This window comes from Convolutriloba macropyga, chromosome 9, assembly GCF_964194025.1.
Source record: "Convolutriloba macropyga chromosome 9, txConMacr16.3, whole genome shotgun sequence".
Lineage (NCBI taxonomy): Eukaryota > Metazoa > Xenacoelomorpha > Acoela > Convolutidae > Convolutriloba > Convolutriloba macropyga.
This window is the reverse complement of record NC_134476.1, coordinates 21,781,153-21,802,375: the sequence shown is the minus strand read 5'-3', so window position 1 is coordinate 21,802,375 and position 21,223 is coordinate 21,781,153. Positions and strand designations below refer to the sequence as shown.

General features: G+C 33.9%; 1 protein-coding gene across 9 annotated transcripts in view; it reads right to left on the bottom strand.

Moving 5' to 3' along the window:
• Window positions 1-21,223, bottom strand: part of LOC142345665 (muscle M-line assembly protein unc-89-like) — a 249,231-nt gene that overhangs the window by 89,118 nt on the left and 138,890 nt on the right. For 8 of the 9 annotated variants that reach the window (XM_075397869.1, XM_075397874.1, XM_075397871.1 and 5 more), the window contains 12 exons: window positions 20,707-20,928; window positions 19,972-20,264; window positions 19,386-19,529; window positions 13,654-13,807; window positions 9,659-9,682; window positions 9,116-9,318; window positions 7,333-7,420; window positions 6,880-7,037; window positions 6,300-6,476; window positions 5,595-5,672; window positions 5,202-5,484; window positions 1,923-2,120 (listed from right to left, as the gene is read on the bottom strand). In XM_075397869.1, coding sequence (XP_075253984.1) covers window positions 1,923-2,120; window positions 5,202-5,484; window positions 5,595-5,672; window positions 6,300-6,476; window positions 6,880-7,037; window positions 7,333-7,420; window positions 9,116-9,318; window positions 9,659-9,682; window positions 13,654-13,807; window positions 19,386-19,529; window positions 19,972-20,264; window positions 20,707-20,928 — 2,022 coding nt within the window. The remainder of the gene's footprint in view (window positions 1-1,922; window positions 2,121-5,201; window positions 5,485-5,594; window positions 5,673-6,299; window positions 6,477-6,879; window positions 7,038-7,332; window positions 7,421-9,115; window positions 9,319-9,658; window positions 9,683-13,653; window positions 13,808-19,385; window positions 19,530-19,971; window positions 20,265-20,706; window positions 20,929-21,223) is intronic. The other variant, XM_075397870.1, reaches the window with a different exon arrangement.

The following is a 21,223-nucleotide window of genomic DNA, read 5'->3' as shown; positions in this document are numbered from 1 at the left end:
GCGACAAAAAGATAGTCTCGTCTTAAAGCAGGGTTTCATATTTTCAAAAGCCAGTGTCGAGTATTTAATATGAGAAATTTTTTCCCTGGGACAAGCAAACCCTGTGTCGTGGAAGCCCAGTAGTCGGTTGGAGAAAACCGAGTAACTATGGAAATGTTTTATTAAATCATAGCTCCCGAATCAAATCGTTGTTAGTAACACGTGTTTTAATTTCCCTTTTTGTCATTGCCGGGTTTCTGCGGGGGTTTTCAAGAGGCACAATTGCGTTGGTAACACCCTGCGGTCTATAGCACAGAAAACAGCCCACCTAAATGTTCATTATAGAGAATGAACAGTTGTTTTAAAATAAAATAAATTATATGCAAATTTTCAATTTCTTGCAAAAAACAAAAGAAGAAACTACACGCAAAAAAGAAAACAAACCTAAACAGCCAAATTCAGCGTAACTCTTCTAGGCAAATTACGAAAAAAAATATTATCTTAAGCATCAAACATATAATATCTCACATTGAAAAGTGTGATTGTTAATTGAAATGTAAAGCTCCTCGCTACATTAATGTATAATTCATACTGTTATGGCGAGTGGTATGCTTATTATTAAGTGCAACAGCAAGCCCCAATCAAAATAAATTCCTGAAAAGCAAATGTAAATTTTAAATGGAAAAATATGATCCAACATATAAATTGCTTGACTTTTTAATTGCTAGTAGGAGATTTTACCAATTTCGATTTTGATCACTTTCAAACACTCTAATGAAAACTGTTGGTCGATTGAAGCCCAGGATAATTTTTGAAATGGTTCACTGATGTGGAATATTGACATTGTTAACTCTGATTCTTTGTTATATCATTTTTGTTTAAAAAATTACATTTATAAAAATTCTAAAATTGGTAGTCTAATTAAATTTTATAGAACAAAACTTTTATATAGAACAGGGCATATTCCAGAGACCAAAGGCCGTAAAAATTGAGATTATTGTGTACTTTTTTCTTCTAAAGTACTTAAGGAATTTTTGTACTTAAGTAATTCTTATTCTGGTCAATCAAATTTTCAGCCATTATTCTAAGTATCGCCTTTTAAAAGGCAGTTGAAAAGTAGCAGTCCCTGCAAATACCAACAGAGGAATATCAAATCGAAAATCTTGTTTTCACTAATTATTTTTACAAAAAAATGTCAGAAAGAAAAAAATTTGTTATTCAACATTTTAGGGGATTATAATATGGCCTTGTTTTGCTGTTATTCTAAGTATAGTTACTGTCATCGGTTGATAGTATTAGCTTTAAAATGATACGCGCATATTCTCAGCTGACAAATATTAGCAAATTTAACAAAGAAATGAATTTTTAAATAAGAGCATTTTCCTAACTTTTTTTGTCAAAAATTGTAAAAGTTTTACTGCAATTACAACTTTTCGTTGATTATCACAACAAACAAAGACTGTTTTTATAAATGAAACTTCAAAGAATTTCTTTGAAAATCCACAGTCCGGCTGCTGTCTCGTGAAAACTTAAAACAACAAAACGATAATAGCAGCGACAGATAATTTGGACTGACAAATGTTTCACAACTTTTGTCTCTTTTCCCGAAAACATAAAATTGCTATCATTTTCTAAGCACGTAGACCTGCAGAATAGATTACATTTACTGGTCAACCAATTAATGTAGCAAATGCTTGAATGAATTCAAATACTTTGCTGAGGATGACAACTAACTTTTGACGGGTTGAAGCCTTATGTGTAAACCCACAATACCGATTCTCCTTGTTATATTTTGATGTAATAGAAACGGTAATTTCTACGCACTTGAGAGTAGAGAAAACATCGTTACATCTTAGAGAACTACAAGAAATTTCATCATTGAACAATTACGTAACCATGGTTTCCAAGTAAACACCCATTTCACGCTTAACAAAATAACTTACCATTGACAAGTAAAGGTGCCGTTGAGCTCACATTGCCGGCTATGTTTGAAGCAGTAGCAGTCAACGGACCTGTATCGTCGATTTCTAGTTTGTGCAGTTTAAGAAGATGTTTGTCTTCGTTTCTTCTGATCTGCTGGTCAGGAGCCTCTGTTAGTTTCTCTCCATTCAAGTACCAAGAGACGGTGGGTGCTGGCACACCTGCAAATCAAATACATATTTAACTCTACACCTGAATGAAATCATGCTGTTCGATTGATTGAGTGCTGATGGAATTGCTGATGAAGTACGTCGATTGAATTTTCTGGTCAATTTCTCATTCTCCGTTTTCTTTATTGTTCCGACCCTCTTGAGGGGGGGAGGAACTATATACTCAACTGTGTTTTTTTTTGTTCCGTGAATTTTCGCCGCTCGATATATTCATCGTAGAGAGTTGAGACTGGTATCATTAGAAAGCTCGTCCAGCGTAGAATTTGGAATTAAAAATTTTTTTTAATTTTCGTTTTTTACAGGGAGTTATCGAGGTTTAAACTTCTGAGAAAAGAAGAGTGAATTCACGTTGTTTTTATTCACATTTTCCGGAATTTTTGCCTAAATTTTCGTCAATTTTGCTAAAATTTGTTATAAATTTTATAAATAGTATCGTTGATTTTATTTTTGAAGACGAAAAAGCATTGTTGATTGTTTTGATTTCATTTTTTTGGTCAAAAAATCTGGATAAACATTTCAAAATTTAGCCTTTTTCATCAAAAACAGCACGAAATAAGCTACTTTTGTCCACTTTGATTAAATTTGCCGACAGTAAACCCCCAAACAACACTCATACAATCTTTGTAGACTCAGAGGGGGGCTATTTCTACTTCAGAGTCCGCTGAGAGTGCACTGTAGTTAAAACTTTGCCGTTTTTTGCTAACTTTACTCGTTGATTATCAAAAATGCAGATTTTATTTTGAGTTTTCAACTAACAAATTATCTATATCTACAACATTCGAAAAATCAATTGTTCCTAACTGACAATAAGTATTTACAGGGCTAGTTTTGGGCCGTTCTTGGACTCTTACAATCCGAAAAAAATCGGGTTGTAATCAGTCGGTCTTTTTTTAAAAAAAAAAACATTTTTTAATAATAAAGAACAGAACATATCAAATCAAAGCTCAGGAGTGATAGGTCCGACCAATTAAGCAGCTCCAAGCTAATGCATTTAGTTTTTTAATTGAAAGCTTATGGTCGTTTCTTTTTTTAAAAATAATTGACTTTTCAATAAATAATAGCTTAAATATTTTTTCCTCTATTTTTTTCTTAATTTGTACAACTTCCAGCTTAATGTCAGCAAAAAAGACTGCTTCTTTTTCCTACTGATTTAAAATTTAATCTCGGTTGCAGTTTTAAGCCTGAAGTTATTGTTTTCTGGCTTTGATACGACAAGATTTCAGATTTTTGTTTGTTTTGATATTTGCCAGTTTTTCACGTATTCTAATTTTGTCACATTATCAGATTATTGACAGTTCTCATGTCACCTTATTTGCATTCAAAATAAAGCACAATTGAACATATTAAAATCCTGAAAGATATATATCATCGTTTTAACGGCCTCGACTTTTTAAATTTATTTTGTCTCTAACTTTCATTTATGATTTGTCGGTTCGGTCGTATGAAATTTCCTGTTTAGTGATAGCTTTCATTGGCTTTTCATGGAAGAATAGAAGAACTGATTTTCTGATATTAATAGATAGCTGATGGCTTTCATGACTTTGAAAACAATCGTTTTCCAAAATTAAAAAAAAAACTTTTTAATTTCACAATTTTGTTTTTTTTATGTTTCTTTTTGTTACCTAATCTCATTAGTTAATTACAGGTCAAATATGACATTTTGGGTGTCAAAGGAATCAAAGGGATTGGTGTCCCAAAATCTTTTTTCTTAAGAATTTGTTATGACCTTACTGGCTTCGACATCAGTTTTTCACAAAAAAAGTAAATTAATTTGATTTTTGTCATATTCGACGTTCTTTTTGTTGATTCAAGAAATATTCTGGATAATTACAGGTCTCGAGGGCTTCCTTTTCACGAATAAACGGCCCGATTTAAATAGCTCTTTTGTAATTAATGCCTTTTATGATATTGAATGTAATTTTGTTTCGAAAAAAAAATCAAAAGTATTACATACTTTAGCACTTCGCTTTTTTTGTCTACTTGTTACCTAGTGTTACTAATGAATGGCCACGTACTACATTATAGCTGTTTGAAGAAGGCGCAATCAAATATATTTTGTGTGCCAAAATTTGGCTTGACTGTTTTGACAGCGTTTTCCGGCAAGTTTCAATTGAAATTTTGTTTGTTCTTTGTTGTTCTTTTTAGCCGCTTTAAAAAATGAATAAGGACAGGTCCTAATGCCCTTCTATAGAAGCAGTAGTAATCATAAATTTGTGGTAATTTTAATTGATTCCTAATGGAATTTATTACTTTGAAGTTAACTGTTTCAAAAAATTAATTTAATTTTTTTACCTACTGTTTTTGTTCTTTTTTGTATAATTGTTACCAAACCATTTTATGGACTGGTTGCATATGTTTTCTGGTGATTTATAAGTTATTTTTGTTTAGTTTTAGGTTTATCCGACGGTATGTTGACTTTCCTATTAAATTTAGTTTTTAAGAGGGACATAAATTTTTTGATGTAATTGATGTTTGTTGTTGTTGTTGTTTGATTTTGCTGTTCGTCTTGACTCGCTTTCTTAATATTGAGATATTACAGCCATCTAATGCATTGATATTTACTCCACTGAATTATTTGCTTGGAAGGCTATCTTATCGTTCATACAGAATTTTTTGGAAAAGACTTGAGCTTTTTCGGGATTCACAAAAAATAATTTTTGGGTTTTTCTATCTGTTCCTCATTTGGTAGACAATTATGCCAAAATTGTGGATGGGCGGGGTCGGAACCTTATGTGCCATCGCACATTACCGAGCCGCCTTGTTTTTGTTTGTATGATCTAGATTACAAAAGAGCAATATCTTCATAGTTTGAAAAGATTCTGCTGTTAACTATGACATGACAGAAGACAGACTGCCACTAAAAAACCTGCGTTTCAACTCCAATACTTCTTCAATTCCAAAACAATAATATGATGTGCTTTAACTCTTACTGCTTTAGTCTCAAAAGTTGTAAGTATTAATCTAATATTCCATTTTTTGTGCTATTTGTAATTTTGTTTGTCCAAGAGAATTGAACAAGCCTGAAAAAACGCGAACTTTAAACTGCTCAGGGTTTGTTAGAAAAATACAAACCTTTCACGACGCACTCAAATGTCGCCGATTCTCCTTCTTTGGCAACAACCTCACTTAAACCAATCACAAACTCAGGCGCCTCTGGTTCGGTGTGTCTGTCTTTAACGTACAAATTGCACGAAGTGGACACCTCCCCCAAGTTGTTCTTCGCCTGCAGGGTGTACGATCCGGAATCTTCGGCCAGACAACTCCGAATTTGAAGGGAGTGAGTGTTACCATTTGTGGTCATTTTGATGTCCGGGCCTGGTTTGAGTTTGTGTTTCCGGTCTTTGTACCAACATACCTGCAATAAAATGAAGGTTGCAAAATGAGCAGATGCAAAAAAAATACTGGATATTAAGAAGTTGGGGAATAATGAAATTCTAGATGTAACATAAATGCATTATAACTGACCTCTGGATTGGGCTTGGCAGATATATCACACTCTATGACAACTGGTTCTCCCTCTTCTGCCTGGATCTGTGCTGGAGCCTAAACAATCACACCGAATTGAGGCAAGTTAATCAGCAAGCAGCTAATATTTATAGCAATTTATCATAGTAATGAATGAATTCATTGACGAATAATATTTCTGATGCAAGACGATTGTTCACAGGGATCTCAAAAACGGATGCACAATAAAAAAAATATTAGTTAACAACAGTGATTATTTGAATATTTTAATTTCTTTGCCAAAATACAAATATGTATGCTATCTCTATAAAACAAGCACTCTGGAAGATTTAGCCGAAGAGTAGTACAGCTCAACAAGCGGCTACACCAAGTAAGAGGTGCGATTAGCAACTTATTGCGCAGCTCAGACTCTTATTCGAAAAACGATGATAAATGTAATGGTCATCAAAAAATATCAAAAAAAAAATATGCATTGAAAGATACGTATTATGAGCTGTTGATAAGTTTTTAGGCCACGAAAAAAATTGCCTTCAAATTTACAATTCAACAGCAAAAAATAATATGAAAAAATTGGCGTGATATTTCTTGTTAAAGTCAATAATCACATTACACGATAAAATATGTAACGGAGACAATTTTTGAGCAGACGCGGACCTAACAAATTTGAGCTTCTAAGAAACTTCTTTTGGGTTTCAATATACAAACCTGTTTTTCTATCTGTGGCGAATGGGGTTTAAGATGGAAGGGCAACTCTTCCACAGCCAGGAAGGCAGAGCAGCCCTCCTCTCCCTCCGAATTGGAAGCAATGGCCTTGTAGGTTCCTCTGTCTGTGAATTGAGTCTCTTTGATGTGGAGTGAGTGCTTGTTGCCAGTTGCGATAATCTTAACAGAAATTGTCAGTTTTCTAGCCAACGCAAAAATAGAAAATTCCAGTCAAAATTATAAAATATTAAGCTTGATATCAAATAAATTATACAACGTCTGTTATTTTTGCTTTTTTTCTTCGTTTCGCTTTGCAACCTATGAATCACAGACTGATCGCAGAGATCAAAGAGGGTTATCATTTGGAACTCAAATTTTAAGGTAAAAATAGCAAAACAAACAGGTTCAAGTATTGACCTTAAAATCAGCAAAAGTTTTTTTATGAATTTTACAATGCAAAGAAGCAGTGCTCGCAAAAACAGAGAAAAATCAGCAAAAACCGTTTTCGAAACCGTTTCGTTAAATAAAAACTTGAGAACTTGACCACTGTTTGCAAGAAATCCAATGAAAATGAAATTGATACCTTTATTTCCTTGTTATTGGGCATGATTTTCTCCCCATTATGTTGCCAGTGCACTGTGGGTTTTGGGTCTCCTGACACGACACAGTCGAATGAACACGAGTCCAGTTCACGACAACTCACATCTTTGATTGGCACTTCGAAGAATGGCTTCGATTTACCTGTGTAAGAAATAAACATATACATAAAATCAACTAAAACATACCATCAGAGATGTTACAGCTATAAACAACATGAAGGGGAGACTGAGAGATTTTCAGTTTTGAAAAAATCCCAAATTAGAGAACATCAAATCTTCACCTTCTAAATCCAAAAAAATGAATCCATGTTTATTTGCTGCTTAATAAGGAGATGACAGTTCGCAAAAATAATTACTAAAACAAACTGGTCTAGAGCAAGGGGTATGATATATCGGATATGAAGAGTAACATAGCACAGGTTGATGTGGGAACTTACGCAACACTTTGACGAAGAATGAGCAAGTGGTTTCACCAACTCTGTTAACAGCCTTGCAGAGAAACTTCCCATCATCATCGGGGATCACCTGAAATGATACCAAATGGATCATTCGGAAGACTGAAATTCAAAAACAGCTTTTGATCATCTCAAAGAACAAAGGACTAATTCCTACATTTCAATTTTCAGATATCTCAATTTTTGTACTTCTTAGAAAAACGGTGCTTCCATGAATCTTAGGTCCAACCAAAGCAACATAAAATATGTTGTTTTCAAGTTTTTAGCCAACATTAAACACTTATCAACAATTTACAAGCCAAGAACAAATAGGAAAAAATGAAAACCAAAAAAAATTACACCAACAATAGAAGGAACAGTTTTTATCGAAAATTAACATTTTATGTCACTTAAAACTATTTCTAAAGAGCTGTCGGTAAAAAAACTCCAACTGATTTGAATTGAAGATCCAAAGGGAGAAACTTGCGTTCAATTAACAAAAATTGTTACTTAAATATATGAAAAGCAGTTACTTGGGCAAATTGATCTTATGTTCGGTCGTGATTGTTTCATATCAAGCCCCATGGGCCACTGAAGTGGTTGTACAAATATGCCGACTTATAACTGCGCCAATTATATGAGAGCAAAAAAAGTACGCAATTTTTCATCTGATAAATTTCCAAAAAAAATCAGACGATTTTTTTCGAATTGAGCGGGAAAATTCCAAATTGCTGAACTAATCCCAATGAGCTCGTGAGATATCGGAAAAATTGTTTTTATAAGGACAAGAGCAGTTGAACAAGATAAATTCTAATCATTCAATATAATTGCAGACCATGAACACGCCTTGATATGAACCTATCACAACTGAAGTAGTAATCAGATTGCTCTGGTCCCTTCGAAAATCATTTCCGCTAGCAATGAATTTATAATTAATTGCTATTTGCAGTTTCAGCGCATTTGAAATCAGTTCGAGTCTTGGCAGTCTTAAATGTCGGCATAGTAATATAGCTGTAAAATTTGTACCGCAGATGAGGCATGACCCTGGCATAATATAGTTCATAATACTCGCCATTGCTACTCTATATTAGCTCACTCAATCGCTTTGGTCCTTGAATCGGCTTTTTAACGTCGGCTCTTCTACACTGATTACGTACAACTATGCCAACAAAGTAAAATGCCGACGTTTAAGAGTACCCAAACTGAGATCGATTTTAAAAGTGCCCAAACTGCCAATTAATTGAATTTTAAAAACTAGCGGAAATAATTTTCAAAGAGACCAGGTCATGCCTATCATTAATTTGGTTGTGATAGAATCATATGAGGCCTCACTGGCCACTAAGTCAAGACCATGCTAAAAAATTACCATTGTTTGCTAAAAATTTATCTCGCGTCAAATATCTTGTCAGAATAAATAAAAAATTACTAAGTCTCGCCACCTCATTGTGATTGGTTTAGAATTTTTGCGTTCATTTCAGTTAAGGTGACCTGATTGTTTTAGAAATTTATCGGGTAAAAATATGAATACATTTTCGGCACTCTTATAACGTCAACGTCACCCAACTCAATACAAGAGCACTAACTCCATCAAATAAACAAGCTAACTGTTTTTGTTTGGCTCTCATACGCCCGTGTGAACAGACTAATGTTTTTACAGCCTTAAAAAATCGACCAGTTATTACAAAAGTTATTAAATTTTAACAGTTATAAACAATCATAACAGCGTATAAAGTGCCAATTATATATGGAAAAATTCAAGCGGTGGGACAGTTGCTAAACAAGATACCTCTTTTATGAGCAGCGTGGCCACCCCATTTTTGTAGCTGAGTTTGAAGTCATCATTTTGTGTCAATTCCTCTCCCTCTTTGTTCACCCATTTGACTTCTGGGAGAGGATTTCCCGTGACCTTGCATGTAAATTCAACCGATTTGCCCTCTGCTACTTCCTTGTCAGCTGGCTTTTTGACAAATTTGGGTGGCTCTCCCACAACTAGAAAAAGGACAACTTCAGTCTTGACAAAGAGTATGACATGACTAGAAATTAGACTTTCAACGCATGCGAAAAAAGCTGTTTCGATATTTTAGATGAAAAAGCAGATAAAACAGAAAAAGTAATTCAATTAGATTCAGTGCAAATGAAATGGTGTAAATAAAGGAAGCTGAAGGGAACTAAAATTTTATGAGATTGTGCAAAAATTACAATAAAACTTAGTCGAAGGCAACGAAATCCCCACGTTTTCATAATAAACATACATAATAAACATTTTTTTGATAATAAACATAAGTTATGATTTGTATACCAAACAAAAATGGATACCAGTAAAACTAACCCGATATTTTGCGAATTCTCGGATCTGCAAATTACATGAATAACTAAACATTTTCTGGAGACCTGTACTCATATATCACATCTTTCAAACAAAACTCAGGTGATACTTCTGCAGAATAAAAAAAATACAACCTATCAAAATTACTTCATTCGAAAGTCAAACATGCATAAAAGAACTCAGTAATTGTTATTCCCGTGTATTCGAAAATTTGATTATATTATGCAAAACAGACAAACTCTGACAACTCATTCGGGTCAATGGGAGAGATAAATTTGAGAGAAACAAGAAAATAACAGGCAGATTTCCGGAAATTAGCCGCGATGGCTTCGTCGATCCGTTGACGTCACGCACAAAATTCAGTCGAAGTTGCTTTAACGAATGAAAAAAATGAAAGATTTGAAGTAATCATGACGTCATATGTTCATAAGGAACATTTTGACGACGAAATATAAAAAAAGATAGATACAGCCAGAGGAATTATAGAAGCGACTCAAAGCATCGGAACTTCAGAAAAAAAAATGCAGAACAAACTATATCAGTCACTAGCATAGCTTTTCGTTTTAAAACAATTATATTTCACCACACCAGAGTTGAATAAAATTTTTGGTAAAAAATTACAACACTGATAGAACGAAAAACATTTGAGCATTGGCATCATTGAAACAAGCTAAGAAAATTTCAGTCAAAAACCATACAAAAACCTGACAGAATAAAACTTTAGGACATAAAATTGACAAAAAACTTACTCCGAAATCTGGATAAAAAATAACTTAGTACTAATAGAAGCATATCTGGTACTTTGAAAAATTGTAAAAGCTCAAAGAACTTCCAAATGCTGTCAGGCTTCAAAAAATTGACCTCAAAAAAATAAAACCCGGTATTAATCTTATAAACTCCACAATTATCTCGGCGATTTACAACACAAAGCAAAACTATAAGACAGATGTTCTTAGAAACTATACTGAGCTATTCAAAAATTGAAAACTAAAATTCATGGCTCAAGATAACATAATATTTTTTGTTTGGGTGACAGCAAGTCAGAAAAAAATAAGACATACTTCCCTATTTTTTGAGATAGATAAATTTAATTCTAACTTTTTCAAAATAAAAATTACTCATAAAATTCAAAGGAGACAAAATGAAACTCAATGGCAAAAAATTGCTGGTCACCAAAAACCTACCACCAAGACAGCAAGTCAAATAAGACATTTACAAGCCTCTTGTTTCGATAGAGATAAATTGAAACCTCACTACTCTGAAATATAAATTATTCATAAAAACCAAAGGAAACAAAATAAAACTCAGAGGCAAAAAAATCGTTTATCGCCAAAACCTAGCCTCAAGAAATTTTGCAGAAATAGCAGTTAAAAATTTCACAAGAAAATCTACCAAAATCTCAGTTCTGACTTTTTGTAAATAAAAGATATTGCAAGGAAAAAGAATAAAACCATTAAATTTTGCTAACAACTACTAAAAATAGAGCGATTCGATCTATAGGTGATAGGAGAGTACAAGAAAGATACATGCTCAAAAGTGGAGAATAAAGACAGCTGGTAAAAAGCATACAAAGCAAAAAGACTGCTAAGTTAAAACAACACAAGTTCAAAAAAAAACAGGTGTCGAAAAACAAAGGAAGATCACGGCGCCTGTCAACAGAATAGAAGTGAAAAGAGTTCAAAGATTCGAAACATTAAAATGTTTTGCCAAAAAAATGCCAAAAAGTTCTTAGTATCGAAGTTATGAAAACAATTTTTGCTGAAATTCAAAAACTGTACGACAAAAAAACTTAGTTATTACTAGCACTCCGTTACAATCCGTGACACTTCGCAAAGACTTTCTCAGTAACTAAAAGTAAAATACAAACAAAATATTGAGTAAAAAAGACAAAAATCCCATAATCGGATGAACACGCGTACAATTTTATATAACAAAAACTCTCGTAAAAAAGAGTCATTTAAAGAAGTATCAATGATACACAGCCAAATATACTGATGTTCTGGGCAAACAGTCCCCTCAAAATTTAAAAAAAAAACAGAAATTAAGGGCAAAAGGCCAAAATGAACCAATTAAAGAAATATGTGCCCATTTCCACTTGAAACGCACTATTAGGCTCAGAAAACCGTGGTATCAATATTAAGAATTTACGAATAAATGCAGCATGAATCAATCAAAATTAATTCTACAAAACATCAAATTACAAGCAATACTAAAACTGAGCCAAATGGACAAAAAACTGCCATAATCGTTATCTATATTCGATATTCTTAAAAACTTTTCAAAATTGATAAACTATTTGCTGAAAGCAGCGCGCGCATCGTCAGAAAACTTCTCCCGTTCAGAAAAAATTAGTTCAGATGGAAATTTTACCCACTATTGCTTTGAGGTCAAAATGCCGTTGGAACAAATAGTACTTCGGTTTAAAAACAAACCTCAAGAAAACCAACACTCCCCTTCGAGTCTTAAAAACAAGAGAAGGCGAAAACAACACCAGCTATAGCTTTGCGGCTAATAAAAACTCTTTGGTTATTACGGTAAAATTTCCTAAAAACTGTAGAACACGTAGTTTTTTTATTGGGCACTAATTCACTTGACATTGGGCACTAATTCACTTAACGTAGGCACTAATTCACTTAACAGAGGGACAGTTTTTAGGCATCAATTGACAAATCGATCTCGATATCCTAAATTTTAAAGGATTTCATTTTTGGTCTGTCGGTTCGTAAGTCAGCCAGTTTAAGATTATTATAAGGTTAGTTTTCATTACCCAGAAAACAGCGAAACTTTAAAATATTACAGGCGTTTTCTGTTCAGCGCCCATTTTTTTTATGAATATCTATTCGAGCGCTGTCTTTAAGTTTTTCAGGACTGGAAGTAACTTCAAAATAATTATGTTTAAACCAATTGTCCATAACGGTGCAGTGCTTTATACAAAAAATAACATCCGCTTCCCAGAGATTATTGGTCATTTTCTCAAATTTTTCAACTGCATTCAAAACAGCGTTTTTCTTGGCATTTATATGACTTTTTGAATGCTTTCAAAACAAAACTTTACCAGCAAGGACAAGTAAAACCAGAAGCATCGCTTAAGTTCAAAAATGCTGCACAAGTTTAAAAACCCAACTTTCAACGTAAGATGAAAAGGCGAATCCAAAAAAAATTGCCAATCTTCCTTTTTTCGCGTTTTTTCCAGTTTCTACAGAGCTCTTTGTGGCTGGTGATGTTATTCATAAGATCTCCATCGGTCTACAAAAAATCAATACTTGCTCTGTCACTCGACCAGAATGCTGTGAAAATGCCTGATGCTTGTGAAAAGCACACCAACAAAAAACTTCGTGATATAATTAAAATTTTCTTTTGGAGTTCCGTCGTGTCCTGCTTTCCTGAATTTCAACAATTTACTGAACTTGTTGTCCACATTTTTATTGAAAAAAAAATTACATAAGCCACAAAAGGATATTTTCTGAGCATTGAACATTTTTTATAACAGAGGACTGTCGAAATTATTTTGGTTAGTTTGAAAAGATACTGCAACATGAATTAGGTTTTATTTCTATTTGTTGTATGTTTCAACGAATAGCATTTGCGGGAAAATCATAATGTTTAGAGTTCTAAAGTCTGCAAAGTGAAAACAAAAACATGTTAAACTTATGACGTACAATCCAAGTCAACCATGGCATAGGTTTCCAATAGGAATTTGTTATTAATGTAGCAATACCACTCCTTTCAACCTCTTTATAAAAATATGAGTAGAATAAGAGGAAAATGTCATATTCGGATAAACTATCTATTTCATTTTCTGCGCTTTTTTGACACATACAGATGCTAAATGTTGCCTAGCAGTCCGAGGGTAAAATATGCAAACTCCAATCTTTCTGCAATAGCCCATGCAAAGCAGCGAGCGATACGATACACCAAATACGCCAAATACAGCATCTTCTATAGAACACTGGCTTAATACTGATTCATATTTTCTGGTTGATGGAATATAACGGTACCTTTAACAGTGAGAAATCCCTCTGATTGGGCAGATCCTTGCTCGTTGGTAGCCACAACTGTGTACTGGCCCTCGTCGTCTGGAAAGGTCTCGTCCAACACCAGAGCACACACTGGACCCACGTGTTCAATCTCACAGTCAAAATTGGACATGTCCTGTACAAAAAGCGCTATTCAGTTAACACTGGTTTATTCCTCAGTGGGGTTATTTTTCACGTGAATCTGCTTGTGCTTCAGTAATTTTTAGATTTCCTGCAAGTAGAGTAGGTATATTTTCATAACAGAAACATAACTTTTAGTTTGTTTTATAACCAGAACTAGTTTCTATTCCAGTTACTGCTTTTTGGTAATTGCTACATTTGCAGTGATAGCTGGTAAAAAAATCTTTAAGAAAAACGCAACGATATGAGACAAACGATATCAATCAGCTAAGTTTTAAACAAGACCAAGAGATCGGAAAAAACCTTACCCAAAAAAGAAACAAATTTTTGGCCATATTCACGGGAACATTTAACTGAAATATAAATTTCAAAATAAATGCGTACTACCGGCGTTTTGGTCATCAATTTAACGCAATGGGGACAACTGCAAACGTAAAGTTGACAAAGCTTCCAAATTTAAAAATTGTGGAAAAAAAACTGCTATGAGAGCCTCATAACGCTTCCACGGTTTTAAAAAATTTCCTGAAATAAATTATTGCTTTTAAAAACTATGTGAAAACAAAAGCGGTTTTAGAAGACATTCATTAGAAGTAAACAATGAGCATAAACGTTTATAAAGAAATTACACACACGAATCCAAGAAAATTGAAAAAACTTCCCCCTCAGGTGGCGGACATTATGAATTCCAAATGGAGGCACTGCTCAGCAAGGATGCTCGTTAATGTGCGTTCGCACATGATGTTCCGACCCGAGCTCATCGACATTTTTGACTTAATTGTCAACCTGATGAGATAATTAAAAACAGATATTTGAGTTTAAAAAATGTAAAACAACCGAACTACTAATTGACTTATATAACACCACGCCCTGATGCAGCGCTCACAAAATCTGCCACTAGAAAGACTACGAGGAAAAAACAAAAGGAAAAAATAAGCAAAGACACAATTTTTTTAGCGAATGTGCTAAAAGAATAGAAAAAGAAACACAAATATTGACCACTCACAAAACTTTTATGAAAACGCATATTGTCCAACAAACAAAACATCAGTTACGACATGATATCAGTGGAAAAAAGGTTTTTGAAATACAAGGATGGAACCTATCATTGATGAGTATAAGTTACAAGTTGACGAAAAGAAAAAAAAACTGAAAAATATTAACAAGTCTTTGAAATTGAACAATAACAAAAATTTCAATAATTTTCGCTATAAACTGACTGCATTGAGTAACATCATTTTTTCGATCCTTAATTAGAAGCCTATGAGACCAGTCAGCATTTTACGAATACACGAAGAATTTAAAAAAAGGCAAAAACCATCATAAAAACTGAGCGAGAAAGGTGTCGAACCCAAGAAAAGAGAAGTTTTTGGAAAAATTTTTTCTAATTTCATATAAATTTTAAACAACTTTGGGGTTGTTCTTTTCTTAACCATATGACTTTAAAAGTATGAACAAATATAAAAGTACGAAATTTTTTGAGTAAAACAGTTATATCATAGCCATTAAATTCAATAGCTTTCAACGGAAGTCAGAAATACGCTCAGTTATACCACAATGAGAAAGAAACTATATTTGTCAATTATAAGTCATCAACTGGACACCACAATAAGTCTTATGATTATGAAAACAACAACAAATACATGCAAAAACCAAAAATTCATTAGAAAAGTGCGACAAGCAAGTGTCGAAGCCATTGCAATCATAAGGGTTTCCCTGAAAACTTTATCTGTGAACCATTGAACGTATTCTCTAAGCCAATGGGAACTATCAATGTTGGGTTAATGGGATAACACTTAAAAAGGAACCAAAAATACAAAAAAAAGCCGTTTTTGTTTTTTAAATTAAGAACACTCGTGACATCGAAGTCATAAAACCAAAAGTTAGTAGTTAAAACCGCTTACAGATTAATTTTGTCTGCAAAAAAGGAGAGAGGTTCTGTCTTTACCGAGATTGACTTACAGATCATGGAAGTAGGTTAAATAAAGTTTGGTGTTCAAAAAAAAATTCAATTCTTTTTCAAAAGTCTTAACAGCCGTTAAATTCAATTGCTCTCAGAGGAAATCAATAAATACGCAAAGTTATTCCTCAATGGGAATATAAAAATGTTCGTCAATCGTAAGTCATCAATAAGACATCACAATAAGTCTTATGGTTTTTAAAACAACAACAAAAGCCGGCAAAAAACCAAAAACTCTGTAGAAAAGTTCAAGAAAGTGTCAGAGCCATTTAAACCATAAATTTTTCTCTGAAGACTTTATCTTTGATCGCTTTAAAGTCTCCTCCAAGCCACCGGGAACTACAAATATTAGGATACTGTGATAAAAATTGAAATGTAATCAAAATTACAATAAAAAATGTCAAAAAATTAAAAAGTTATGAGAACTCGTGTTATTGAAGTCATAAAACCAATTGCTGGAAGATGAAACCGCTTACCAGATTATTTATAATTGCAGTAGAAAAGATGGAGGTCTCGTCACCACTGAGACTGACCTACAGCTCACAAAAATAAGTTTAAGGTTGGTTAATGTCCAAAAAAATTCCGAAAAAATTAGTTTTAAAGTGTTTTAACAGCCATTAAATTCAAGAGCTTTCACTGGAATCCAAAAAATACGCTACGTTTTGACTCGATGGGAAAACACTAATGTTTTTCATCAATATGTTATCAATTAGACATCACAATAAGTCTTATATTTATGAAAACAACGACAAAAACAGGGACAAACCAAAAAATTCAGCAGAAATGCGAATAGAAAGTGTGGAAGCCATTTAAACCATAACCTTTTCTCTTAAAATTTTACCTGTTATCCATTGGAAGTCTTCTCAAAGCCAACTATCAATATTAGGAAGATGAGTTTAGATTTCAAAAGGAACCAAAATTACAAAAAAAAAATCCGAATATTTTTTATTATCAAAACTCGTGTTATTGAAGTCATAAAACACATAGCTAGCAGATAAAACCAATCACAACTTCGGTAACTTTAAAAAGAACGAGGTCCTGTCATTACTAAGACTGGCTTACTGTTCACGAATATAAGTTCAATATCGGTTAATGTTAAAAAAAACTCGAAACATTATTTTTTAAACTCTTAGCAGCCATTGGCTGTCCACTCACAGAACTATATAGGCTTACCTAATGCACATTAGGAAGTCAATCGCCCTTGTAGTTAATTAGTCTATGCCATACGACTCTCAAAATTTATTAACATCTCAAAAAGAAAAACAAAATTTCATTAAAAAGTTCAAAAACCCAGAATTGAATACAAAAAAAAACACATGAGTGATCCCTTGAGAACGAATATTTTGTTCATTGGGTATCAATTTATCTGTAAATGAGGTTTGTCATTAGCAGAACCTCGATACGAAAAGTGACTAGTCTCTAAATGACTAAAATGACAATGATGAATAGGAAGATTTTTCTAAAAAAAACAGCTCCCAAATTAAACTGGACTTTTTTATAGTAAACTTACCCGTGAGACCAGAACTAGCCTTTTTATCGGTCTATTGGTAGCACAAAATTGATTCATTTTGTAGCGTGAAAAGTAATTTTGAAATAATATTTTTATAGAAAGGCCTTAATTTGAATAAAAATTTCGCTAAAAGTGAACAAAATCATGCTAAAAGTGAACAAATACCACATGTTCACAGAAAATTTTTAAACCTCGATAACTCCTCGAAAAATACGAAATTAAAAAAAAACTTTTTAATTTTGAATTCTACGATGGACGAGCTTTTTAATGATACCACTCACATTTCTCTACGATGAATATAAGGATCGGCCAAAATTGACTGAACAAAAAAAAACCCATTTGAGTATATAGTTCCTCCCCCACAAGTGGGTCGGAACAATTAATTTACAGTCTGGTCTGACAACCTACTTCAAAACATAATTTCAAAATTTTACAATAATTTGGAATTTAATTTAAAAAATTTTCAATTTCTGTTCAAATTAGTTCCCTGTGCTGATCTCTTGTTGAACAGTTTTTCTGACTATCTCCAGACTGATATGCTCAGAGTTTCAAAAACTACTAGCCACAAAAATCACCAAAAAACCTTAATCACTTCTAATCACTGAGCAACAACCAATCAAAAAACTGGATTTTAGTATATTTAGTTACCTAGTTTCAGACCTTTCACACATTCAAGCGACTGAACCATTGTTCTTACAGCTACAATGCCCACAAATAGTTTTCTTGAGATTTTGCGTGGACGCACAGACGTACGCAGGTAGCCTTGTTATTTTAAATACGGCCTTGCTAAACATGTCTATGGTTTTTGTGGCTGGCGAAAACCATAGAGGACGAAACGAACTTCACAGGAAAATTTAACGCTTTCTTTATCGAACAACGATTGTCTTGAGGTAAATTAAAACTCTCAAAAGTGTTTAGCGAAACTAACATAATGAAAATAAATCGCACGCGAACTCCTCGGTGCCCTCTATAGTTAAAAAATATACCCAAATTACACATTTTGAAAAAAACGTCCCAATTGTTTCAGAATACCCACAAAATTATAATAGTATTTGAACCCTTTTGTGCGCTATAAACGTGCGTTTAAATTGATCATCTTTATTTGCCTCCAAAATTACCTGATAAGATTCCGGGAAATCTATTTCAACTTAATTTCGTTCTAAGGTGCAATCCAGTTAGGTATATCTTATGATGAACATCAGTTCGTTTTGCTTGCATTTGGAAAAACACTATAGTCAAAGTATTAGGGTAAACTATAAACAAATGCAATAAATAAAAAATGAGGTAAAAATAAGAAACAAATCATTTCAAAATCAACAGGTAAAGACATCTTTGTGTTGAGCCAGCATATCTGTGAGGAAGAATTGAGTTAAAGTAGCAAGAAGTTTTGCCCAAAGCATTATGAACAAAATGTGCGTCGCAGAAATAGCGCTCGGAAAATTCAGCGGAAAAATTAAGAAATTGACGCCAAAGCAACTAACAAAGAAAACCGATAACGCCGGGTGAATTGCTTTCAAAAGGACTTGTATTGCCTTGTCAGAAGCTAGTTGCGGTTTAGGAAATCTAGCTTAAGCTTAACTAAGAGAGGGAAAAAAAGAGTCGTACAGAAGGTTTCTTAATTCAGGGGGAGGGATTTGAGCGCGCTGTTCTGAATGAGTTTCGAAAATATGGTGTTATGGGTGGACTGAGGGCGAGGGGGAATGAAAGGTGCTTCAAACCGCGGAAAATTGCCCCTCGTACCAGGATTTTTTGTCTTCTCAGCAGCTTCGGTTATTTGTAAACTCAGAAACGAGTAAAGCTCTAAGAAAACTACTTGGCGACTTAATGCCCTCTGGCCTTGACCTGTTATCAGCTTTTTGAGGAAAAAAAAATCAAATGATTAGACAAAACAAAAATATCAGACAAAAAATCGGCAGTAAATAATTCGCATTAAAAAGAACGACTTCGTTTGAGAGGGTTTGATCAGATTTTAGCGAAATCGATCAAAAACCTAACTATCAGTCAAACGTGTAATTGACTTCAAGCGTGCCAAAGAGTCTTATAATTCTTTAAATTAACGATACTTTTTAAAACTGTTCGTTTAGGAACAGAATGTTATCCGCGTACCTCTTTTCCTCTGAACCACTTGACCACGGGGGTGGGCTTGCCATCCACTTCCACTTCCCACCTCAATGGCTTCCCGTCTTCAACTTCCACATCTTGCAATTCTGACACAAACTTGGGAGGTCTCGGTTTCTCTCCAACTTGGACCTAATATTTTACAAAAGGTTTTTTATGCTATGTGCTTAAATAACTTAGCTCCTACTTCTGCTTCTTATTTAATTTGCTTCCTGAATATGATGTATGAGTACGCATTCAAAATTGAGAAGAGGTTGCGTGATAAAACAGTACAGATATTGATGCGTCAGTTCATGCTTCGAATACTCCAAGCGCAAGATGGTCAGCACTGATTGTTTTTGAGGTCACTTAGCCAGATAGTGTATTCTATTATTTTAAAATAGATTTTCTCTTGCAGTCATTTAGCCCAATTCATATCGAGAGAAATTCAAACTATTTAAAGAGAAATGAGAGTGAATGAACTATAATGAAAATGATAGTATAAGGAGGAGCTTAGTATGATCTTGCGGTCATTAGAAATCTATAGGACTTTGTTAGTTGACTTATAAAACAAAACATTAATCCTTGTACTGACCTTACACGTTTTAGTGACCTGTCCTATGTCATTGGTAGCGCTCACGCTGTAATCACCCGCATCAGCTCGGGTGCAATCCGAAATCACCAATTGGTGCAAACCTTCGTCAACCTCTGGAGCCGAACGTATCTTCACTTTCTCGTTCGGCGTCAATTCCCGCCCATTTCGGTACCAGACAACTTCTGGTGGGGGTGTTCCAGAGACAACAGCTTCCAGTTTGAGAATTCCCCCCTCGTTCACTTTGGGTAGTGATTCGGGTATTTTGTAAATAGCGGGTGCCTGACCTTGGGGTCCTGTTGAGTAAACTAATTTTTAGTGACAAATAGACGTTCCAAAATATGGAAAACTATATTAAGAAATCGCATTACAATTTAGGCCTTTGGTTGGATAACAAGAATTTTTACTGAGAATGACTGATGTTTTTCAGCCCTGTCTAAAGCGGTTCAGGCATCTTAATCACTACAGAACATGATATTACTGCACCTAAATTCTTTGATTTTCATGAGGCAAATTGTTGAACAAGTTTGGGCATCTTGTTAATTTGGGCAAAATTTAGGCAAAAAATTTGACAAAAAACATTTTGTTGGTGGTTAATGATCTATTAATCAATCGAAATAGAGAACTCTACATGTTGTTTCATTACCACCAAATATAATCCATTGCACTGTCGAATGAGAAAGTTGAATGAAGCATGAATAGGCTTTAGTTTGCTAATAAAAAGTATGTTCTCAGTACCTTGAACATGCAAATAAGCGGACGAGTTCGTTTTGCCGAAGTCATTTTCGGCAACTAAAGTAATAGTGCCAGTATCGTCTGCTGCAACTTTCGGTATCTCAAGTGTGTGCTTGTGAGCTCCGTCAGATGAAATTCGGTTATTCTGAGAGTCGATGAGTCGTTTGCCATCTTTCTGCCACGTGACACGAATAGTGGGACTTCCGATGACAGTACAATCAAAAACTGAAACGCAAAAACTTCAACTCATTTTTTAATAAGTTTAATAAAGCAAACTATAAATCTGGTCCAGCTGCTACTAAAAGGTGTTATCATTACAAGCATACTCGATGAAGGAAGCAAGCCAGGAAATAAACTCATGTTCGTAAACCTTAGGCCAGAAAACAGTGGAATAGTGCTTGAAATTTTTGCCCCACAAACCTAATCATTTTTTCAAGAATTTGATTAATTTTGGCGCGTATAGTTGTGTTTAGGAAATTATCCACGGCTGAATTGGAAACCTTCTTTTAGTAAGAACTTC